This window comes from Cannabis sativa, chromosome 1 (genome assembly GCF_029168945.1).
Source record: "Cannabis sativa cultivar Pink pepper isolate KNU-18-1 chromosome 1, ASM2916894v1, whole genome shotgun sequence".
Lineage (NCBI taxonomy): Eukaryota > Viridiplantae > Streptophyta > Magnoliopsida > Rosales > Cannabaceae > Cannabis > Cannabis sativa.
The window spans coordinates 55,362,304-55,388,320 of NC_083601.1; the positions used below are offsets into that span (position 1 = coordinate 55,362,304).

The 26,017-nt window shown below is 38.3% G+C and overlaps 1 protein-coding gene across 1 annotated transcript; it reads left to right on the forward strand.

The window, feature by feature from the left end:
• Nucleotides 1-5,871: 5,871 nt before the first annotated feature.
• Nucleotides 5,872-25,581, forward strand: LOC133035166 (uncharacterized). The gene is made up of 3 exons (XM_061110997.1): nucleotides 5,872-6,487; nucleotides 6,583-6,780; nucleotides 25,534-25,581. The coding sequence occupies exons 1-3, from the start codon at nucleotides 6,374-6,376 to the stop codon at nucleotides 25,579-25,581; spliced, it is 360 nt and encodes a 119-aa protein (XP_060966980.1). The 5' UTR covers nucleotides 5,872-6,373.
• Nucleotides 25,582-26,017: the final 436 nt, after the last annotated feature.

A 26,017-nucleotide genomic window follows, 5' to 3' on the forward strand; every position in this document is an offset into this window, starting at 1 on the left:
TTATCAAATGAAATCTTACGGTGTTAAATGCGTTCAACGAATAACCATCCATAGGGGGACGAAGTCTAGCGTCTCGAGGTTATATTAAAAACATTTAACTTTTGTAAGACCAACAATGGAGATCGAATATCTTAATAATAATCAAGCTCATTATTTAAAGTGAGTTGTATTTTCTTTGATTCTCTTTATTTAATTTATTTATTTTAAATATATATTTATTTAAAATTTCCAATTTAGAATAAAAATTCTAAATATAAATTTTAATTTAATATTTATAAATTTTACTTAGATGGATATGAAAATAACATGAATTATTTCCATCTTAGTAATAATTTCCAATAAATATTTAGAAAAATATTCAATTTAAGTTGTTACAAAATTAATTTAAATTAATTTACAACTCAAATTTAATTTTCTATAAATATATATTGCATTTCGAAAAATTAAAGTATTTAAGAATACAATTTTCGAAAATGCATGTTAAAATAAAAAATTAATCCTGGAAAAATTATTCTAATTTAATGTTGACCCAAAATTAATTAATAAAATTAATTTACAACAAAAAAATATAATTTTCCTATTTAATTAAATATATGAGAAAAATTTCAAATATTTAAGTATGATGATGAAAGTCAACTGAAATATTAATTTTCTATTTAATTAAATACACTAGAAAAATACTTCAAGCAAAAATATCATCTATCTAGATTTTTCTTTGACTAATTAATTCAATTTCTAATAATATACTTTAATTCAATTTATTTTAAATTAATCAATAAATGAAAAAAATCATTGATTTAAGTTGGTCCAAAATTAAAATAAATAATTTACAACTTTAATCTATTTTTCAAATAATATTCGAAATTTCAGCATTTAAGAAATGCAATTTCGAAATTTGATTAATAAAATAAAGAAAAAATATATTTTTAAAATTATTTAAATTTAGTTGAAAAAAAAATTCAACTAAAAATAATTTTCTATTTAATTAAGTGTCATGAAAAAGAAATATTTAAGTATCATGATGAAAATCAACTTAGATATTTAATTTTCAAAATAATTAAATGTATTAAATTCAAGAAATTAAATAATTAAGTGTAGAGAAGGCTTAATTATTAATCTTTAGTTTAATACTAGGAAAAAAATATACTTAAAATAAATTGTACCAAAATTAATTATTTAAATAATTAATTTCACAATTTATAATATTTTTTAGGGAAATTTACATGTGGAGCCGTTTTTTATATCTTATTATCAATAATATTGTACAACATTTAATTAATAGTTTTACCGTTTGTTTGATACCGTTTTTATTTTAATTGTATTACCGAAACATGAATGCATGATATACTAAGCTGATACCTTTTTCTTTCTTTCTTTATTTTTTTTTCTTTTTTCCTTTTGTTTATTTATTTATTTGTATAGCTGGAATTAAGCATAGATAGATCCAGTTTATATTTACTATTTTCCCCTTTCTTTATCTTTTTCTCTTTCTCTCTTTCTCTTTCTTATCTTTAAATTTTAAAAAGAATTTATGGTTATATTATTATTCGGTTGAGCCTAAAAAAAATATTATTGTGATCTACGTTTTAATGTGAACATTTCAAAATGCGGGAAACATATATTTTTTCGTTATTTTGAAAATCAAAGAAACCATTAGATTACTCACAATACTAATTATATACTAATTAGTTATTTTTTTTTTAATCTTAGTCAATATTTATTTTAGAATTTAGTTAACTTAATTATTATACTATGATAACTAATTAGTTTCTACAATAAATTAAGATTACAAAAAATGTATCTTAAATAATATTAAGATATCGTAATATAACTTTAAAATAACTAATTAGTAATTAATTTAGATAACTAATTAATTTTTAATCGATGGTTAGCTGATTGTGTGGTTAAGAATAATGAAAATTTATTTTAATATGCCAAGATAAACTAATCAGTTTATTTTGCATATATGAGTATAGGCATAGTATAGCCATACATGCTAAATAAACTTATGAACAAGACATTTCATGTGAGCAATGTATTTCATATTCAAATCTTTGACAAGTGCATATGGTGATCCAGGTTTACTATGTAAGACATGTTACAGTAATGTACTTTGTATACAATCAAATTTGATGTCTAGACTTGAAAAAAAAAAGACCAATTAGTTTGTTATTTTATAGCACACATTATCTTTGAAATAAAAAAATAAATTGTTGTTCCAATATACGAAAAATAGACTAATAGATGTATTATGTTTGATTATAGTTGTTGACCGAGATTTTCGGCAACTATTAAAATATAATTATAATAGGAGCTGTAAGAAAGTGAGATGAAGACTTTTTACGTGGTTGGGGCGTTAATGAGCCTTAGTCCACGAGCTACTGCTATTAATGGATATATTTAATACAGATTCTACACTTGAGAGAATGTTTTTCTCTTAAATACAGAGAATGTTCTTGGTGAGTTTTTTTTCTCTTCTTGCTCTGTTGCAAACCAAGATTCTCCGACCCCATTAAATGAGCTTTGAGGGGGTATTTATAGTGTTTTGGTGGGGTAATCCCTAGAATTGTTCTTACACATGTGTCTGTAAGTATCCATAAAGTTGGGCATTTCCGATGAATATACCATGGGTGATGCATGGTCAAATCCCTAGGTGCTGTAGGGTTTTTATGGAGAATGTCCTTTTCGTCTTATGATTGACGTGACTCTTCGCAGAGTAGCCGTCGCTAGACTTAAATGATCATTACTGTAGCGCTGCTGTTCGGGGGTTGTGCCGTCAGACTTTATTGCGTGTTACAATCCCAACACGCTTCCTCCCATGCAGCATTAAATGCGACTTGATTTCTCGGGAGAGACCTGACACATCCCGGAGGGCCTTCACGCTATACTAGCTTCCAGGAGTAACTTGTACTCCGGGTGTCTCCTCCGGGACCCATGCTAATAGCGCTTCCTGGTGGCATAAAAAGACTTAGCAAATCTTTCCAAGTTATCTGATCCACGTGTCCCCTCTTGACTGGTCCACGTATTTTGGGCGAATTTTGGAGCAACATTTACCCCCCAAGCCTTGTTTACTTAGTAAAAATAAACCAAGGCTTGTTCAAGTGTCTCCGGTTGACCCCTCGTTTCCCTGGCTCGAGCCTCGAGCGCGTGGGGGCAAATTAAATGATGTCATTTAATGCAGCAATATGCCTTTTTGCAGGAATGTTTCCAGCCGCCTCCTCGGTCTTCTGATACGACTTGGGGGCGCGTGGAGGTGTGTCTAATAATGGCATTAAATGCGGCGATTCACTTTTGCAGAGGTCGATTCGTTTCACGCCCCATGATTGATGCGGCGCATTGATGGTGTCAGACGGATACTCAAACGTTTCCACCGCCTTAATGGTAGATTGATCTGGCCCGTTGATCTTTTGGGAATTCGAATCGTGCGTTTCCCCCACCGTGCGATTGGTAGGTGAAGACGCCTGTTCCTCATGCACTTTTGCCTATAAAAGCCACCACCTTTCCTTCATTTCGGTTACTTTCCATTCCTTGCCATTTCTCGCTCGAATTTCTCGTAGAGAAAATTCCTCTAAGTAGCACAAACTCGCTTTAACACTTAAATACTTCCTTTAATTTTCCAAGTTGTTCGATTTTGCCGTTGCTTCTCAACTCTCACTCAACCACACTCGCACCCCCGCTCAACACTCGACTGTAAGTTTCTTGCATCTTTAGATAATAACATGCTTACATTTACTTCGTTTGTTTTCTGGGTTCGCACTTAGAGGCTTCTGGGTGTGTGAGTGTTTAAGTTCTTCGAGCTCTGCTTTATGTTTACTGTGTTAGTTGTAGAGTCGCCATTGTCATGCCTCTGTTGTAGGCATACAGCTTTGTTTGAAGAAGGCCATGGGTTCTTCGTTTAACAATTGCTTAGGGCATAGGAAGGCTTTTCTCTTTTCTTTTCCTTTTTGCAAAACCACTTTTCTCGCGATTTTACCGCACCCGACACTTGTTCGTGGATTCTCTCCGCAGTTTCCCTGTGTGACACGTGTCCGGAGGGGGCCTCTTTCCACGGTTGGGGGACCCCCACTCCCTTTTTCCCCGATTTAGGGTTTGGTATGGGGCCTAATCCGCTGGGTTTTTTCTTTTTGTTTTTCTCAGAACATAAAATGTCTGCTTCTGGCTCGAAATCTTCGAAGAAGAAAGGGAAAAACATAGCCACCCTGGAGGAGGTTTCTCTAGGACCCGTTGCCCAGGAGGGGTACAAGTCCCGCGCAACTGGTTGGGAAGCGGCCGAGCTTCGATCGACCCCCGACTTGCCCTCACCACCGGAGAACATTATTAATGTGGCCGGGATCAAACCCTCTACCTCGTGGACCTTCCACCGGCCTCCTCGTGACTCGGAGACGCCTAATCACAACTATGACGGCTTCGGGGCTTGGAGTCGTACCCATTTGATGGCTCTGGTGCCATGCTCCCGCTCCAAGATTACTTTGTGAATTTTCTTGTATTTGTCGGCCTTGCGCCATACCAACTTATTCCTCAAGCTTACCGCCCGCTCTCGTGCTTATTTATTTTTTACACCGCCCGCGGCCGGGGGTCTCCTGCCCCGGCGGAAATTTTATATTTTTATGAACTTGTATCCGTCCCCAAGAAAGGGGACAAACTTAAGGATGGTTTTTATGGGTTCCGGATCCACCCTGCTAACGAGGGGATGGTTCCATATAATAGGCAGACTCATGTTAAGGAGTACCGCCACCGATTTTTCTTCTCGTCCGGTTCGTGGCCGTGGACCACCCGAGCTTCTCACGGAGTGGGTGCGGATCCCACCTTACCAGCGGACGCTCCCCACTCAGGCTTTCCTTCGAAGGGCCCAAGCCTTCGCCTCCTACGATCATGCCGATCTTGATGTCGGGGGCCTGGTCACCACGGAGAATTGCAGGAAGGCTAAACTTATCCTTTCTCATCAATCCGTGGATGACTCCAACCTCTCAAAGGTCATCTGCCCCAATGTGAGGGCGCCTTGCCATGAGAAGGCCTTCCGGATGAGCTCATTGCTACGGCAGAGAAGAAGTACCAAGATTATCTCTACCGAAGGCCCAGAGAAGGCGTATTTAAGGCCCAGTGCCGCCTCTCGGGAGAGGGCTTCGCGTGGGGAGTCCGTGGTGCGAAGGAGCCAAGCCATTGGCGGGAAGTCCGAAGCTAAATTTTTTGACAAGATACTTCAAGAAGAGACGGGGTCCTTCCGCCGGGAGGCCCCTTCGTCTTGAAGGTTCTTCTGAGAACCAGACTTCCCGTCCTCAGCCTTCAGCCCCCGAACCAAACTCGGGTGCTCCCGGTGCTAGCACTTCCGGTGCCGGTGGTAAGTCTCCCTTGATAATTCGCTATGTTCCTTCCGTTGATGAATATACCAGTCATAGGCCCATAGGGTTTGACGAGCGTCTCCGTAGGTTTAAGATGCCGTCGACCCGGTGGGGGGATCATTTGAAGGAATTTTATTTTACGAACTTAGGAGATTACCTAGGTCGGTCCCGGATGGGCTCCGCCCTCCGAACCTATTCCCTTAGGTCCGTCTGGCTTACATAGCGTCCAAATCGGTTTCGGCCCTCGGACAGCTATCTTGGAGATGATGCCGCCGCATTAAAGTTCGGGACTTTGCTAGGGCCGAATTAGGAAGTTCGGTAGGAGTAGTTTATTTGCCGCACCTTTTATAAGCGCTCACGAACTTCTAACACTTGCTTATTTTATTGGAACAGTACCTCCATGGATGCCATCCCGGAACAAATTGCCGGGTTCATACTCCCGTGGCTCCTCCGCCACCCCCTCTCCCCCGGCTCCTTCCTTGAAGGTTCCTTCCGCGCTCCCCGAAACCATTGACTTAGTGGATGACGAGGAGGTGCTTCCGGGAGAAGGCCAAGGGAAAAGGTGGGACTTCTCGGAGGAAGCCGCCGAGGGTACTGGAGAGCCTCAAGCCCTTCCAGTGGTAGCAGAGGAGGACGAGGAGGAGCCTGAAGTGGCTCTGATTCGCAAGCGTAAGGGCAAGATGATTGCCCAGGACGAGCCGAAGAGGCCTCGGAGGGCCGACACTCCTGCTCATGGCCTAGACGGCGGGGTTTCCCCGATGGAGGAAAATCCTGCTCCTCCTCACATTGATCTTACCCCGATTCCGAGGGATGAGGTGAGGCAGGAGCTTCGCATAGCCAAACACAACTACGCTATGGACGAGTACTCCCGGGGGTATGCCGAGGTGGAGGCCCTTAGGAGGATTCTGTGAGCTGAGGTTGAGGCGAGCATCAACCATCCGGACTATCATGATCCATGGAACCTCAACCTGGACCCCTTAACGGACTGGTTCCGTCCCCTCCTAGGGCCCACTTTTGCTCCCTTTGCCGCGGAAATGACCGGTGAGTTCGCTTCTCAGCTTACACGCTGCGCGCCCAAGCGGTTTGCCACTTGTGCCTCCTTGAACTCTATCTTCCAGGTCCAGGACCTCAGCCATTCCCTCACAGTAGTAAGTACTTTGCAATTTTTTGCGTTTCCTTTTTGTCATTTGTATTTTGTTTTCTTCCTTTGAGAAATTTTTCCTTATACCTCGTTATGGTTCAGCTTGCTGCTGAGGCTGGTCGCCTCTCCAGGAACATCATAAACCATGGCTTCGCTCTGTCCGACTTTGGGGACATGAACGACGTCAGGAAGGTCCTCCAAGACCTCACAGCGGAGAGGCAGATCTACCAGGAGGCGGCCGAGCGCCAGGAGGCAGCGGCCAAGGCCAAGGAAGAGAAGGCCAAGGCCAAGGAAGAGGAGGCCACCTGGAGGGAGGCTCAGGCGGAGGCCATGATCCAGGCCGAGGCCCAGCGGAGAGGCAGGATGGAGGCCCATCATCAGGAGGAACTAAGGGCTCAAACCGAGGCTGCCGAGAAGGCCAGGCGAGATCTTCGGGAGGCCAGGGAGGCTTTGGATGAAATGGCCGCCAAAGTGAGGTCTCTAGAGGAGACTCACCAGTCGGATATCAAATCCAAGGCCGCTCTAGCTGCGGAGTTGAAGGAGCTTCGGGACTACAAAGATCAGTCTACCAGGAAGGCCAAGAAGGCCAAGCTCCTTTCTCCTGTCTCCTGCGCCCGGTGCCCGAAGCGCTTTGATGATGGTGTCTACATGGCTTGGGCCACCAACGATCAGAGTATCAAGCTCACTTTTTATCCCAAACCCGAGGACATGATTGCCAAATTTCGGGAAAAGAAGAAAAGGCTTGACGCTGAGCTTGAGGCACGGATTGGACCTCGTCTTCCACCGCGGGCTGACTGAGCTGCCGTATTATTGACCCAGATTCTACCCGTTCTTCTTATAACTTTTTTTGTTTGTACATATTTGCTGCTGCCTTAGAACAATTTACATATAGGCGGCAGCTTTTATTTGAAGGGGAGACAATTATATCTTAAGGCCTGTCCCCGGGCCATTTACATGTGTATGACCTGCCCTTTGGGCTAGGATATTTTTATATATGCGATCTTTATTTTTCACACTTATATATTTCAACCTGTCCTTTGGCTCAGGGTTTTTATACTTACGCTCTTTATTTTTTGCGCATATTTTTTGACCTGCCCTTTGGGTCAGGATATTTTACTTAGATAGATTGACCTGCCCTTTGGGTCAGGATTATTTTTTTATTTTTTTTTTAGATTGACCTGCCCTTTGGGTCAGGATATTTTACTTAGATTGACCTGCCCTTTGGGTCAGGATATTTTACTTAGTTTGACCTGCCCTTTGGGTCAGGATATTTTACTTAGATTGTTTTTGTTTGTCCGTGCGGTATACCCTAGTACCCCCCTGAGTGGCATAGAAACTTTGTTTTTAAGGCACTCAGTTTTATTTAATATAGAGGAGGCATACATTTGGACGGTACAAACCCTTTGAACAAAATCTAAGTTTAATTCGCTATTGGTAATATTTTCTGAGGTGATCGGCATTCCAGGCTCTTGGGACAGTAGTTCCGTCCATTCTTTTTAGTTTGTAAGTGCCAGAACCGATTTCGTCCTCGATTTCATATGGTCCTTCCCAATTTGGTCCAAGTACCCCCACTCCGGGTTCTTGGGTGGCTGGGAAAACCCTTCTTAGGACCATATCCCCAATAGCGAATTTTCTATTTTTAACCTTGGAGTTAAAATACTTGGTCACCTTCTTTTGATAAGCGGCCATCCGTATTTGGGACTCATCCCGAAGTTCTTCGACTTGATCCAGAGCTTCTTGGAGCAGGGCCCGATTGGTGGCCGGATCATAAGTCGTCCTCCTGTGGGACGGGAATAACGTTTCCACCGGGACCATTGCTTCACAACCGTACGCCATTGAGAACGGCGAGTGACCGGTTGTGGTTCTGGGGGTCGTCCGGTAGGCCCACAATACCCTTGGCAATTCTTCAGGCCAGTTATTTTTACAGGCCAGCAGCTTCTTTTTCAAGGTGACCTTTGTTTGAGGCCGGGCTACCGCGGAGAAGCTTTTTACCACTCCGTGTTGGTTGCAAAAGTCAGTAAATTCCTCGCAATCAAATTGCTTTCCATTGTCTGAGACTATCTTGTGAGGCAAGCCGTATCGACACACTATGTTTTTGATAACAAAGTCCAACGCCTTCTTAGCAGTTATTGTCTTCATAGGCTCAGCCTCTGTCCACTTGGTGAAGTAGTCCACTGCTACTATTGCATACTTTACCCCTCCTTTTCCCGTAGGTAGAGACCCGATGATATCTATTCCCCAGACCGCGAAGGGCCAGGGGCTGGTCATCAAAGTGATCTCATTTGGAGGAGCTCTCGGTATGTTCGCGTACCTTTGGCACGAGTCACACTTTTGGACATAGTCTATACAATCTTTTTTCATTGTTGGCCAGAAGTATCCCTGCCTCAATATTTTCTTTGAGAGGCTGGGTCCTCCCGTATGGTCTCCACAGAACCCTTCATGGACCTCCAGCATGATTTGTCTAGCTTCAGGGTCCGATACACACCTTAAATAAGGCATGCTGAGTCCTCTCCGGTAGAGAATTTGATCCATCATTACATAACGATGAGCCCGATACCGAATCTTTCGAGACAAAGGCCCTCTCTTGGGGCAACTCACCCGTGGTTATGTACTTTATGATGGGGACCATCCAAATGGGTTCTTGCCCAACCGTTTGTGTGGTCTCTTTTATTTTGATGCTTGGCTCTGCCAAGCGTTCCACTGGTACTACCCCCGCCTCTTCGATTTCGCCGTCCGAGGCTAACTTAGCCGACATCCGCGTGAGCGTTCTTTTCTGGGGATTCTTTCTATTTTATAGTCCGTGAACTCGTGGAGCAGTTCTCGGACTATTGTTACGTATGCGGCCATCCTTTCGCCGCGAGTTTGGTATTCTCCGAAACTTGGTTTACGACCACCGAGAATCGCCGTAGACTTCCACCCTCCGAGCTCCTACGGCTTTGGCCAATTTTAGCCCCGCTATCGTAGCCTCATATTCGGCTTCATTATTCGAAGCCGTGAAGTTGAACCGAGTGCCGCCCGGAGCCGCAACCCGCAGGTGATATCATAGCCACTCCGCCTCCCCGAACCATTCTCATTAGAAGCTCCATCCACAAATACTCTCCAAGTGGGGATGGGTGGCTCCGGTGTATTGGCCGTTGCCTCGGCTTCATTACATTCGGTGATGAAGTCCGCCAAGGCTTGGCCTTTTATGGAAATCCGGGCACATAATGTAAGTCGAATCGACTCGGCTCCATTGCCCACTCGAGGAGTCTTCCGGATGCTTCGTGCTTCTGGAGAACTTGCCGGAGTGGATGATTGGTCAAAATTCTGATCGGATGGGCTTGGAAGTATGGTCTCAACTTCCTTGATGCCATCGGTATGCGTAATACTAATTTTTCAATAACCGGTACCTTGTCTCGCACCTACCATGCGTTTACTAACGTAGTACACGGGTGTTGAATTTTTCTTCCTCCCGACCAGTGCAGACCGACCGCATGCTCGGAGACGGCCAAGTAAAGGAACAAGTCTTCTCCAAGGACGGGTTTTGATAGGATAGGAGGTTTGGCCATGTGGTCTTTTAACCTTTTGAATGCCTCCTCGCATTCATCTGTCCATTCGAACTTTTGGCATTTCTTTAGTATGTTGAAGAAGGGTATGCACTTGTCCGTGGACCGTGAGATAAAGCGGCTCAGTGCGGCTACCTTTCCGGTCAAACTTTGCACGTCCTTATGTTTCTTGGGGGATGGCATGTCCAGGAGAGCTTGGATTTTCTCCGGGTTCGCCTTGATCCCCCTTTGGCTGACTATGAAGCCCAGGAATTTTCTCGATTTGACTCCGAAGGTGCATTTTTTCGGATTGAGTTTCATGCCGTATCTCCGGACGACTTCGAAACATTCCTCTAAGTCACTTGCATGGCTGTTGCATGCTTTGGATTTGACGAGCATGTCGTCTACATATACTTCCATGTTTCGTCCCAGGAGGCTTTTAAACATCCGGTTAACCATTCTTTGATAGGTTGCTCCGGCGTTTTTCAATCCGAAAGGCATGACTAGGTAACGTATACCCCCTTATCGGTCCCGAAGCTAGTGTACTCCCCGGTCCGCCGTATGCATTTTTATTTGGTTGTACCCGCATAGGCATCCATGAAAGACAAGCGGCTTAAATCCGACGTGGCGTCCACCATCCGGTCGATCCCCGGGTAGCGGAAAGCGATCCTTTGGGCGGTGCTTTGTTTAGATCTGTGAAATCTATACAAACCCGCCAAGTCCCGTTTGGCTTGGGCACCAGGACCGGATTGGCCAGCCATTCCGGATAGTATACGTCGCGGATCATGCTATTGGACAAAAGTTTATCCACCTCTTTCTCTAAGGCCTCAACTTTCACCGAGTCGAGCGGGCGTCTCTTTTGCTGTACAGGGGGCATGTCCGGGTTGACATTGAGTACATGGGTGATGACATGAGGGCTGATGCCGGTCATGTCTTCTTGGCGCCATGCAAAAATGTCGATGGCGCCCTTCAGTGTTTTTATTATTTTATCTTTTTCCTCCGGATCTAGGCTTCTCCCTATCCGGAGTACTTTGGTGGAGTCGTCGTCGCACACTGGTATTTCTTCGACGTCCTCCATTGGTTCTACGACCCTTTCGGATCCTATGCGAGGATCCAGCTCGTCTTCTTCAGCCTTCTCTATCTCAGGGGGCCCCCGGACCATGAGTACTGGCAAGTGGGTGGCAACATTGTAACATTGCCTGGCCTCTCCTTGATTTCCCCTCACCGTTCCGACTCCGGCTTCCTGGGTAGGGAATTTTAGGCATAGGTGTCGGATTGAAGTTATTGCACCAAAGTCGACGAGGGCCGGTCGGCCTAAGATTGCGTTGTAGGCTGTTGGACAGTCTACCACCACGAAGGTGCAATACTTGAATGTGCTTTGGGGGGTATCCGGCACGTGGTAACCGGGAGCTCGACTTTTCCCATCTGGATTAGCGTTGTCCCGTTAAACCCCGTGAGCCGCGATCCACTAGGAGAGAGGTCCCGGTACGGTCAACCCTATCGCAGTTGAAGGCTTCTTTGAAGAGCAAGTTCACGGAACTTCCATTGTCAATCGTGACCCTAGCCACCACTTTATTTGCGATGGGGGTCTCTATGACCAGCGGGTCGTGATGAGGAAAACGCACCGTCTTGGCGTCTTCTTCCGTGAACGTTATGGGTTGGTCCATTAGCCGAGGCCTTTGAGCTAGGAGTTGAGTGACCTCCCACACCTCACTGTGTCTTGCGGCCTCGACATATCTCTTTCGCTCCTTTCGAGTGTTTCCTCCGATATGGGGACCTCCGGAGATCATGGCTACCCGTCCATTAGGCCGGGGCGGTAGTCCGGTATATGCCGGGTGTCACTGCGGAGCACTCGGAGGCAATACTCCCGCCGTACCCCCGGTGTTCCCGAAGGCATACCCCCTGCCACCTGCCCCGGATTAAGGTGGGGCAACCTATTTTTGATCCACTCATAGAGGTGGCCCAAACGGATCAGATTCTCAATCTCATCTTTGAGATTTTTACACTCATTGGTGCTGTGGCCAATGTCGTTGTGGTATTCGCACCTTTACTCGGATCTCTCCGGAGCCGTCTCTCGTACAATGGCCGGGGTCTCCGTAGTGCGTATTCCGCCTTGTGGCAAAATATACACGTTCCTGAGAGTCCGTGAGCTCTGTGTACTGGGTGTATTGGGGTGTGTACCCCTTCTTTTGGCGCTTCTCTCCCGTTCGGGTGCTGCCCTTGGAAGACCTTTTGCTCCTTGACCCCTGGGTAGGGCCTGTTAAGCTAGCAGTCGGGGCAGCCTGTGAAGGAGCCCGTCCATTCACCCCGGACGGGTTGCCGTAATGGGAAGATGCCGGGGGCAAAGCTTTGCCCCAGGTCGTATCCGGAGTAGCGAAAACCGTATGCCACTTATCGGAGGGGGTCGCGGTCGGGACGACCCGAGGGCGATACTCCCGGCATGTATCCCGCTATCCCGTGGGATAATAGCCTCCGTAAGCCACGATCCGGGCTTCTTCGAGGTTAATATATTTTTGGACTCGCTCGGGAAGTCCCGAAGGCTAGCCGCCGCCTTCGCCGTAATTCGTTCCAAGGGAGTCCCAAAGCGGATTCCTCGCTTGGAGAAGCGCAAGCCGTTGTCCGTCGTCGACCTTCTTGGTCTTCGAGGCTTCCTCTCGAACCTCTTGATGTAATTCTTCAAGGTCTCGGTGGGCGGTTGCTTGATGTTGGTCAAGGCACTAACCTCCAAGTTGACCTTCCCCGCGCGACAAATTGTCTCCGAAGTTGGTTTGGAGTTTGTTCCAACATCCCACCGATCCCGGTTCCAATTTCTTGAACCATTCCTCTCGCCGATCCGCTCGCAGTGAGGGGGAAGCATAAGCATTTGGCGTCATTGCTGACCCGCATGACTGTCATGACTCGGTTGAATCGTGACAAGTGATCACTGGGGTCGGAGTTCCCAGTATATGCTGCCATTTCGGGCATTTTGAAGTTTTTAGGGAGCTCCGCCTCCAGGATATGTTTGGCACAAGGCTCCCGATCCTCACTGTCCGAGTCGGAATCATCTCCCTTCTGCCTCCGGGAGACTCGAGCAATATCTTTTCGAAGTATGGCAAGTTCTGCCATAATCCCTTCGTTTACAGTACCCGAGGAGACCACAGGCCTGTATCTTTTTTGGTCAAGGTGATCCCGGAGGTCGCCTTGATTCCCATTGATTTGATTTCTCAGATCAATGGGTGGACATCTCTGTCCTCCTCTTCCTCTACCCCCTGGTTCCTGGTGCACTGAAACGCTTTTTCGGTCCCCTCGATCCTGAGGGCCAAGACTCCCTCTTTGGGGCTTGCCCCTCTGCGGACCTTTCCCTTTAGGGAAATCCGAGCGGACCTTTCGCGGATCCTGCACCTTTTTCTTTCGACCAGGGGCAGAAGTAGGGTTTTTTGTTTGGTTTTTCTCAGCAGGGTGCCTTATAGGGCTAGGTTCCCTAGGCCTTTGCTGCTGGGAATTAGGCGAAGACGTCGCTGGCTCCCCGTCGAGCCCAGCGGCCATCGCCTTGGGATGCACGTGAATACCAGCTGCCTCCATGGCTTTCTGCATGGCTAGCATCACTTCATGCATTTTTCGATTTTGCACTTTCTGAGCTTCGATCTCAGCTTCATGATCGATAGCTTTTTGTCTGAGGAGCACCAGCTCTTGGTAGCTTCCATCATCATAGGCATACTCGTCGAGGTGTTCCTCGTGGTTTTCCTCGGGAACTATTTCTTCTTCTTCCTCGGACTCCTCTGCTGCCCTTGAGGCTACATCTTCCTCATTGGGATCTTGAGCGTCTTCTAGAGGGCTAGGATGACGTGTAGCTCTTGTCTCCACCATTATCGTGAAGTTAAATGCTTGTTGTGAAGCAGCTTTCCTCAGCTCTCAATGAAAGCACCAAAATGTTGACCGAGATTTTCGGCAACTATTAAAATATAATTATAATAGGAGCTGTAAGAAAGTGAGATGAAGACTTTTTACATGGTTGGGGCGTTAATGAGCCTTAGTCCACGAGCCACTGCTATTAATGGATATATTTAATACAGATTCTACACTTGAGAGAATGTTTTTCTCTTAAATACAGAGAATGTTCTTGGTGAGTTTTTTTCTCTTCTTGCTCTGTTGCAAACCAAGATTCTCCGACCCCATTAAATGAGCTTTGAGGGGGTATTTATAGTGTTTTGGTGGGGTAATCCCTAGAATTGTTCTTACACATGTGTCTGTAAGTATCCATAAAGTTGGGCATTTCCGATGAATATACCATGGGTGATGCATGGTCAAATCCCTAGGTGCTGTAGGGTTTTTATGGAGAATGTCCTTTTCGTCTTATGATTGACGTGACTCTTCGCAGAGTAGCCGTCGCTAGACTTAAATGATCATTACTGTAGCGCTGCTGTTCGGGGGTTGTGCCGTCAGACTTTATTGCGTGTTACAGTCCCAACACGCTTCCTCCCATGCAGCATTAAATGCGACTTGATTTCTCGGGAGAGACCTGACACATCCCGGAGGGCCTTCACGCTATACTAGCTTCCAGGAGTAACTTGTACTCCGGGTGTCTCCTCCGGGACCCATGCTAATAGCGCTTCCTGGTGGCATAAAAAGACTTAGCAAATCTTTCCAAGTTATCTGATCCACGTGTCCCCTCTTGACTGGTCCACGTATTTTGGGCAAATTTTGGAGCAACAATAGTTTACTCTATATTGAAAAAATATAAAATGTTCCATCAAACATAAACTAGTAGGTTTATTGACATATATATTAGTAAGCTATATGAAATGAAATGAATTATTGTTCCAATATACAAAAAAGAAAAATGAAAATTTGTTTCATCATGCCAAAATAAACCAATAGATTTATTAGCATATACGATGGTAGGCTATACGAAAAATGTAAACAAAGAATGAAAATTTGTTTCAATATTCCAAAATAAACTAATAAGTTTATTTGATATATATGAGTATAGACATATCTGATTATAGGATATTTAGTCTGATCATCATCTTTGTATTTTAAAATTGATAATTTTATCAAAAGTAATAAATTGGTATCTTATCGAAATCATAACTAATTGGTCTAAAAAATATCTCTTATTAGTAATAATTAAAATTTATTTGTAACTTCATTCTTTATTTAACTAATCAAATTTCATATTTAAAAAATATGGGTAACTTAAACATTTATGATATATATTTTTTTAAAATACAATTTATTAAAATGGTACTGGATGACAACTCATTATTTTCGAAAGTAAACTTGAAAGTTACTCAAATGTATTAATATAACCTAAATAATTAATTGATTATTAAAGTTTATACATGTAAGTTTTAGAGGTAACCAAAATGTATCTCAAATTATATGATATAAAAGTAATACTTTTTATGAAAAAGTTACTTATTAGTTTCTTATCAACATCATAAGTAACCAAAAGATTATTTTTGAAATGTAGGAAAATTTTTTTAAAAAAAAAGAAAAAAAGAATTTCGTGAATAGTTTCATTTCAAGCATATTATTTTAGAATTAAGGTATTTTTTGATGATGTGGCAAGACATTATTGTAATTGAGATTTGTTAGGTTATTTTTGTAATTATTTTGTATTTTACGTATATTTTTGAAAAAATCCCTTTCCTATTTAATATTAGAAATAATAAGTAGTCTAGAAATAACTATCTAGAAAATATCTTATTTGACTAAGTATCTTTTCCACAAAATTTGAAAAAAAAAATATCTAATTTAGGTTGTATTAGAAATAATCTAGAACCTAAATATTTTTCAAATTTAAATTTAATTAAATATCAAAAATTAAGTTGTAACCACTTAATTTGAAAATATTCCATTTTAAGTTAATATTCGAAAAGATATTAACTTAAAAAATATCTAAAATATTCCATTTTAAGTTAATATTCGAAAAGATATTAACTTAAAAAATATCTAAAGAATCTTAATAACCAATGCCTAAAATTCCTCAACTTAATTTTGAAATTTTAAATCCAAAAGATATTCAGATTTAAGTTGGTTAGTTGTAGATAACTAAATATCAACTTAAATAGGAATATTTAATGAAAAAATTTAAATTAAGCTTCAGAAAGAATCTAGATGGTTATAATTCTATATTTAATTAAATACAAGAAAATACATATAGTTTAGCTTAGAATAAAAAATTCTTTAAACTATAATTTTCTTAAATTAATTTCAAAATAAATGAAATTAATTATGTTGCTAATCAATTTTATTAGATTAAACTAGTTCAATTAACCTAGTACAGTTATTCAAATCAGGCAAATGGGCCTTCACAATTGGGGTGGTTCATGTGAGGGGTGCTGGGTTCAGTATGTCGTACCCACTTCTATGGCTCCCAACTCTCACACAAGGCCCAAAAGAGAGGAATTTAACCTTAAAATGAACAACTGTTATTAAGTGAATAAGCCCAAAAACTAAATGGGCCTAAATAAATTCTATCAAGAACTATGATAATTTATTTTAGCAACAACAACCTATATGCATCTATAATAAAAATAAATACTTAGGCTCACACAGGCACACTTTGGATGAGTCCTATCATGTTGCTAGGTCATACACAGATGAAAGAATTCTTGCAAGTAAATCAATTACCATGGCTCTGAGGCCAGTTGTTGGAAATTTATTTTACCTGGATCTTAGATCTACTCACAAGTATGTTTATTAACACCCTAAATATGAACTTTCTAAAACGATGAAATAAACACATATAAAGTTTAGTAAACCTTACATTGGGTGCAGCGGAATATAATGACTCCTTCCATTCAGATATCTAGCCCTTGATTCCTTTCTGTAGCAGAGCATTATCAATATCTGAACCTGGATCTCTTTCTCTAAATCCTTGATGCTGAAACTCCTTTGCTGATGATCTTTCTTCACGATTTTCCTCACTATGATTGAGGTATCACTTGCTGTGTGTGGGCACTACTCTTACACTAAGAATTTCGAAATCTCAATGAGGAAGAGAGAGAGAGTGGGTTCAGCCAAAGATAGGGAAAGAGAAGGCTCAGATTTTTCTCTGAAGGAAAAATAGAAAATTTAAGTGTAATTTTCCTGAAGCCTTCACTATCTATTTATAGCATTCCACTAGGGTTAGGTTTGAATTATTTGGCATTAAAATAATGAAAATATCAGTTTAAATTGCCTACAAAAGTGGCTGGCCATGCTTAGTTGATTTGGGCCTCACTTTTTGCAATTTTGCAGTTTTACCTTTTCTGCATCTGATTTTCTCAAAAACGCCAATTTTCTAATTCAACCATTTAAATGCCAATTCTAACTATTTAATAACTATAAATAATTATTAAATAATATTGTCATTTATCATATTTATTAATTGAACCATACAAAGTATCATAATTAACAAATATGCCCCTATAAACTCTTTCTTTACAATTTCGCCCTTACTTAGTGAAAATTTCACAAATAGACATAGTCTAATTTGAGAATTATAATTGATTAATCAAAACCAATTATATGAGTCTTACAAGCAATATTATCTCAACTAGTGCGGGGACCATGGGTCTATATAACCGAGCTTCCAATAAGTAGATCAAGAATTTAACACTAAAATTCACTAACTTATTAATTCTTCGTTGAATCCACGCATAGAACTTAGAATTGCACTCTCAGTATATAGAATGCTCTATATGTTCCACCATATAGACACATCATTAGTTATCTATTGTTATAATCCTAATGTGATCAATGATCCTCTATATGAATGATCTACACTGTAAAGGGATTAGATTACCGTAACACCCTACAATGTATTTTATCCTTAAAACACTTGACCCCGTATAAATGATATTTCAGCTTATGTGAAATGAGTACTCCACCATTTATGTTCGTTTGGTCAAGCTCGAAGGAGATCATCCTTTGCTTACTATTCGCCAGATAGAAGCTATAGATTCCATGTTTATGTTAGCGATCCCACTCAATTGCACTGCCGTGTTCCCAAAATGTACGTATCACCCTGACCTAAAAGTAGGCTTAACTAACAAATCAAAGAACACGAATAGCCTTTCAAGATTGAGCCTAATCATAACAGGATTAAGAACATTTGATCTAGGATCAACTAGGCGATATTGACTTGAATAGATATTACGGTAAGTTTAATAAATCTAAGTCAAAGTTCAACATCGGTACCTTCCGATGCATACTCCATGCATCCAACCTGAGCTTTACTTTAACCAATGCTCTGGAAAGAACATAGCACTTCTCCAAATGCAAGTAAACTCTGTTGTAGTTTATCATATCAGTAAAACCCTATGTCTGATAAATCTAGGAAACTTAATTCACATAGTCATGTTTACTTTCCAATGTGTTGACATCACAATAAACAGGATCAAGTATGTGAAAAGGGTTTCAGATGAATTTATACATTATGTTCATATAATCATGAAATAAATCATGTGAACCATGCAACATTAAATGTTATTTCTGATCTATATTAATAAGTAAATCTGATTATATTGAAATGAGTTTTATTTAGGGCATAAAACCCAACAATCTCCACCATTTATTTTTGTTGGGTTAAGCTCGAAGGAAATCATCCTTTACTTTCTATTTGCCAGATAGAAGCTATAGATTCCATATTTATGTTAGCGCTCCCACTCAATTGCATTACCGTGTTCCCAAATGTACGTATCACCCTGACCCAAAAGTAGGCTTAACTAACAAATCAAAGAACACGGATAACACTCTTGAGATTGAACCTAACCATATCAGGATTAAGATCATTTGATCTAGGATCAACAGGTGATATTGAATTGAATAGATATTACGGTAAGTTTTAATATATCTAATCAAAGTTCAATATCGGTCCCTTCCGATGTATACTCCATACATCCGATACTGGTAAACTTTGCCAATGTCCTGGAAAGGACATAACACTTTTCCAAGGTGTAAGAATACCTATCCCTGATTATACCATGTCAGTCTAAATCCAGTGTTCTGACAAATCAGGGAATAAACTTTTGAACATATAATCAAGATTATATTCCACTGTGCTGACAACACTATAATCTTTAACAAACTCATATGTTCTGGACTTAAAAAAGAATTCATACATTATATACATATAATCATGTAATAAATCATGTGAACCATGCAACATAAAATGTTATTTCTGATCTTTATTAATAAGTAAATTTGATTATATTGAAATGAGTTTTATTTAGGGCACAAAACCCAGCAAACTCCCACTTGCACTAATACAAAACAAAATGTGCATTTCAAATAATCATTAACACCTTGATATACCAATCAAGTGTAATAGTAGTAAACTCCTCGTAATTGGATCTGACAGGTTGAATTAAACACAACCTCTTCTCAACCATTACTCTTCCTTAATCACAAAATCCTTAATAATGTGAAATTCCTCTCTATATGTCTACTCTCTTGGGATACTGGACTCTATACTTTTGGCAACTACTTCTTGGTTATTTAGGAAGTAACCCTAGTAGTTAAGGCAAGTTGGAACGATGCCACAAATGTATAGAACTTTCCTTAGACTGAATAAGTACCTTTCCTGCAACTTTAACATTCAGTCTCTTTCTGGTAGACTAAGAGATTTCAGATAGGTTTTTACACTTCTCCAAAATCACTACTCCACCCCAAAGTAATCACCATCTTATCAGCAGACTTTCTAGCACACAGGCAAGTCTCGAAATCTGATGTGGTGTAGTCTAAGAGTTTTAAAACAACCCTTATTGACTAACATATAGTTCCTCTTCTTAATCTTAAAATTTACTTGATTGTCTTCCAATGTTTTATTCCTGGATTAATCTGATACCTACTCATTACTCCCACTCAACAGCAGGTGTCTGGTCTAAGGCATACTAAAGCATATCTGAGACCTCTCACTGTTGATTTAAGATATTCTTTCATGGCTTTATCTTCTCTGGAATAGTTGAAACTTTTCCTTAGATAAATAAAATCTATATCTAAGAAGTTGTGAAGCTTCTATAGATTGCCATTGGAAAGAAAATGCTTCAGCATCTCATGCTTGCATTAGAGTAAGTAATTACCAGGTGTACCACAAGCCATAGGTTTAGATAAACTCAAACCTATAATTCTAGGAACAGGAAGTTTTGTTAAGTCCATTGAATAGACTTATCAACGAAAATTTCCTTTCATGTCCTTGTAATAGAAAACTTTAGGTTACTCCATGTGAATTGATTAAACCATAGTTCTCTTGGCTTTCTTCTTAGTTTCTTTTCTTGACAATCTATTACTTATTTAAACTCACAATTGATTTTAATCACTAGTATCTTCCAAGGCATGAGAAGGTAAAGTTCCTTGAAACTCTCCCACTACGACAAGGTACCGTGAATTATGTCTAAGAAAACTAAATGGTATTGACCTCTTCGGTTGTGTTAAGACAACAGAGGCAGTGGGATCATCTTGTAACGAATATGATGATAGAACACTTATGGAATCAAGAAAAATTATCTCCTTTATTTGCTACTTTATTTTCAGACTTAGTCATTTTCTTAGAAAAATAGTATTTGTTTAAACAAACACTTTCTTATCTAATGACTATGGGATGCTCCACCCCTAATCACTTAGAATAGCTAACAAACATGCAAACCAGGGTTAACAGTTCTAGCTTTTCTTAAGATTTCGATTAGGTCATCCATGAATTTAGTAATGATTTACATTAAGTATACAACCATTGCATCATTCTGAAATTATATTACCATAGAAGGATTTGGGCAACGAGTAGTAACTAATCATCAATAAAAACTCGAATTTCTGGGGAGGTAAGTTTGGATATAATTCAAAATCAAATTGATGATCTTTGAACTGCATATCTACTAACTTTTTCTCCACCCCTACCAGTTCGCAAGATCTTTAACCACTTACCATTGCTAGAATTTCATGAAATTTTTCAAACATTTCAAATTTCTTTTGCATAAGGTAAAATCTAGAGTGATCGTTTTAAGAATACAACGAAAACTCATATCCACCCCTGAATGTACATCCATCTGCGAATGAGATGAACTTAATTTCATTGGATATAGGCATATTAACTCTTTGCAGAGAATGATCTTGTCAAAACCACTATGAACAAGATACAAATGCCATTGATTTATAAAATATGTGGTTGTATCTTTTGATGACTTAAGTTTAGTTACATCAAAGAGTTCTTAGAATAGTGCAAGTGGATTCTGGTCACAGAATACTAAACTCATACAGTTTGAATCCATTGATAGAAAATGGTTATGAAACACTTGTGAAAGTGTAACTGTATAATGAGTAATTCTTTCTTGGACCACTACTACTAATCTAACTCTATGATTTGCCTATACAAGTAGGAGATTTCTAAGATTGAGGATTTATATCATTTTGGGATAGAATTTCGGGAATATAATCATATGCATCATTTAATTTCTTGAGAGAGAATATGGAATGACTTTAGATGATTTATAGACCATTCATCCAATGATATGTCATTGAGCTAATTCGAAATGAATAAGCTAAGAGGAATTAGGATAATTTCGTTTTAAATAAGAATCCAACGATGCTCCGATTAGCGAGAGTCAAAGTAATCTTATTTATACAATCTTCTTGTTTCATATTGTAAAATACTAGTCTAAGGTGTCATCAATTGATGAACAGCTAGATGTTGGATATACAATATTTATCTTTTGAGATCTAACACTATTATGTTAGTCTAATGGTGAAAATCCATTAGGGATTTATCTCATTAGAAAAACAAACCAAGTTAGACCAACAATGAAGATTCGAAATTAAACTACAATTTAATAACAGAAAATAACATGGTTCAATACAAATTCATACACAATTCAGAAATTATTAAAGCATATAGCAAGTAGGAATGACAAGTGAAAATACTAAAACATACAATCCTAAATAATTTCCAAGGTTTTCAACAAACTGATATCAGTGTCCCGTTTAGGCGAGAGTCAAAGCTACCATCCATTGAATAGAGTTGTCAGCTCATCTAAAATGTTAAACATTCTAGCAACCTTTTATTCGATCAAGATTGTAATCCAGCGTTGTCCCGTTTGGGCGAGAGTCAAGGCTATTCTATCTTATGAGCTTCCACCATTGTTTCATATTTTGTAAGTCAAATACAGTCGTCACCATTAGGGTGATCCATACCATATAAAACACTTACAAAGCTACTTATTTTTCGAGATTAAACGGTGCTAACTTGCTAATGAACGTTCCTCCATTAGGGAGGATTACTCACTAAAACAATAGCTATGTAAAACCAACAATGGAGATCGAATATCCTAATAATAAAGCTCATTATTTAATGAAGGTTGTATTTTCTTCTAATATTTATTTTACTCAATTTATTTTAAATATATATTTATTTAATTAAAATTTCCAATTTAGAATGAAAAATTCCAAATATAAATTTTAATTTAATATTTATAAATTATACTTAGATAGATATGAAAAATTTCCATCTTAGTAATAATTTCCATAAATATTTAGAAAATTATTCAATTTAGGTTGTTTCAAAATTAATTTAAATTAATTTACAACTCAAATTTAATTTTCTATAAATATATATTGCATTTCGAAAAATGAAGTGTATAAGAATACTACTTTCGAAAATGCTTTAAAATAAAATAAAAATAAATCGTGAAAAATTACTCTAATTTTATGTTGGCCCAAAATTAATAAAAATTAATTTTCAACAAAAAATATAATTTCCTATTTAATTAAATATCTAAGAAAAATTTCAAATATTTAAGTATCATGATTAAAAATCAACTTAAATATTAATTTTCAATTTAATTAAATACACTAGAAAAATACTTAAAGCAAAACAGATAATATCTATCTAGACTTTCATTGACTAATTAATTCAATTTCTAATAATAATATAGTTTAGTTCATTTATTTTAATTAATCATTAAATGAAAAAATCACTGATTTAAGTTTGTCCAAAATTAAATAAATAATTTTCAACTTTAATCTATTTTTCAAATAAAATTCGAAAATTCTACATTAAATAAATATAATTTCAAAATTTTAGGAAATGATTAATAAAATAAAAATAAAATATATTTTGAAAATTATTCCGCTTTAAGTTATTCTGAAATAAGATTCTAAACTTAAGATAATTTTCAACTTTAATTAAATAACATGAAAATAACAATATTTAAGTATCATGATGAAAATCAACTTAGATATTGAAATTTTCAATTTAGTTAAATGTATTAAATTCAAGAAATAAATAACTAAGTATAGAGAAAACTTAATTATTAATTCTAGTTTAATACTAGGAAAATATTCTAAACTTAGATTGTACCAAAATTAATTAAGAAACAATTAATTTCACAATCAATGATATTTTCCTATTTAATATTAGAAATAATAATTAGTACTAGAAATAACTGTCTAGAATATATATCATTAACTAAGTGTTTTTCTAAAAAATTAACTTTAAAATATTACATGAGAAATAAATTTCATATATTTCAAAAGTTAATTATGTTGCTAATTCAATTTAAATTAGGTTAGACTAATATAATTAACCTAATACAATTATTTAAATAAGGAAAATGGGCCTTCCCAATTGGGGTAGTTCATGTGAGGGGGAGCTGGGTTCAGTATGTCGTACCCACTTCTATTGGCCCCCAACTCTCACACAAGGCCCAAAAGAGAGGAATTTAACCTTAAAATAAACAATTGTTATTCATTGAATAAGCCCAAATCTAATTGGACCTAAAGAAATTTACTTATGTCAAAATTTATTTTAGCAACCTAGTCCATTTACTTAGTAAAAACTTAAATGGACTTCCTATATGCATCTAAGCCCAAAAGCAAATATATAGGCTCACACAGGTGAAATGATTTGGATGGGCCCTATCATGTTACTAGGTTTACACAGACGAAAGAAGTACAAAATTTACCTGTTACAAATTATTTATAAAATCTATCGTCAATTGGACTATGATTAAAATCAGATCATTGGATCTGTCAACAAGTTAATCATAGCAATTTAGATCAGATAAATAATAGGTTTGTAAAAAAAAATTTGAATAAACAATATTAATAAACAAACATTGTCCATGTAACAGATGTGAAAATAAGATATTAATATAATTAAATTATTATTCTTAAACTAACCAAATAAAGGAAACTAATTTTAAAATATCTAGGTTTATTTGAATCAAATTAAATTAAATATCTAATAAGATCAATGATTTGAAAGGAAAGAATCTTCAATATCACTTTCAGATCTTATAATTTAATAAAATAAACTAATTTTAAAATAGATTTGGTTAGATAATTATTATTTTAGGGATAAAATAATAAATGAATAATAATTACCATAATTATATGTCAAAATATCTCAAATTAAGCAATATTCAAATCTCTACAAAAATATCTATGTTATTTAAATATTTAAGATCTGATTTATAAATTTCTAATAAGAAAAAAATGATATATATAGAAAAAATATCATTTTTAAACTTATAATTTATAAATAATTAAATATTTAACAAAATAACAAATTTTTGAATTTGAAAAACATTATGGAAACAAAATAACAAAATAATTAAATATCTATAAAAATATTAAACGTTATTTCTGATCTATATTAATAAGTAAATATGATTATATTGAAATGAGTTTTATTTAGGACATAAAACCCAACAGGCATATACATTGCTTGACATTCAAAGTAATCAAATATTCCATTCCAGGGATGTCACTTTCTATGAAAGCATTTTTCCCCTTCAAAATAAGCTTCCCAACACTAATATTAACCTGTTTTCCCCAACAAGCACTAATATCAGCCATGATTCCCAACATATCACACTAGTAGCAACAAATCCCAAAGAACAAATACCTAATACTGTTATTCCCACCATAATTCCAAATCCTCTAAACACCAAATCTGGTTGACCTATAAGTAAACCAACACTTGGACAGCTATATATGTGACACGATAATGACTTCCACGACTCACCCTATTGCAAACCACTTATCATATCACAAAATTTCCCTTATATTTCGAGATGCCATACTCAATGCTTGTCATTTTAAAGAACCTACATACTTCAAACAAGCTTGCAAAGACCCCAAATGGCATAAAGCCACGAACACAGAAACTGATGCCTTAGAGGCAAATAAAACTTGGATTGTCATCCCACTACCCCCTGATCAACACACCATTGGTTGTAAATGGGTATATAGGATCAAATATAACCTAGATGGGTTAATTATAGAAAGATTGAAAGTACGATTAGTTGCTAAAGGTTACAATAAAAAACATGGCATAGATTACTTTGACACATATGCTCTAGTAGCAAAATTTAATACACTAAAATTGCTTCTATTACTTGCTGCCATTAAAAATTGGCACTTACATCACATGGACATTGATAATACCTTCCTCCATGGTGATTTAAAAGATGATATTTACATGAAACTCTGTCCAGGATACACTCCAAAATGAGTGATTCCCCCAAATGCAGTATGCAAATTACAAAAAAGTCTCTATGCTTTAATACAGGCATCTCGACAATGGTATGAAAAACTAAGCACAACTCTTCTCGAATAAGGATTTCACCATTCTAAGTCTGACCATTCTTTATTCATACAACACAAATCAAGAATATTCATAGCACTACTCATATATGTCGATGATATGATTATTGCAACTAAAAACTTGCACGAGTTAACACAATTCAAAGATTCTCTTGATGCTCAATTCAAGCTCAAGGATCTTGGTGAAATTACATTTTTTTCTAGGCCTTGAAATTGGCCGCTTTGACAAAGGGATATCAGTAAGCCACAAACCATTCATAATACAACTCTCAGAAGAAACAGGATACCTCAGTGCCAAGCCTGTTTCCACACCAATAGAACCAAATACCAGACTTAGCAAAGACCATGGAGATCCTCTCCCTGACCCCACCATCTATCGAAGTCTTATAGGTAAACTCACATATCTCAAAATTTCTAGACCTGACACCAACCTTGCAGTAAACAAACTG

What these genes read in the sequence shown, in the direction of transcription:
- LOC133035166 (XM_061110997.1), top strand. Translation starts at nt 6,374, where the DNA reads ATGACCGGTGAGTTCGCTTCTCAGCTTACACGCTGCGCGCCCAAGCGG. An exon ending in TCAGCCATTCCCTCACAGTA is followed by an intron (nt 6,488 to 6,582) that starts GTAAGTACTTTG and finishes GTTATGGTTCAG; the next exon opens with CTTGCTGCTGAGGCTGGTCG. An exon ending in CCAAGGCCAAGGAAGAGGAG is followed by an intron (nt 6,781 to 25,533) that starts GCCACCTGGAGG and finishes GCTTTAATACAG; the next exon opens with GCATCTCGACAATGGTATGA.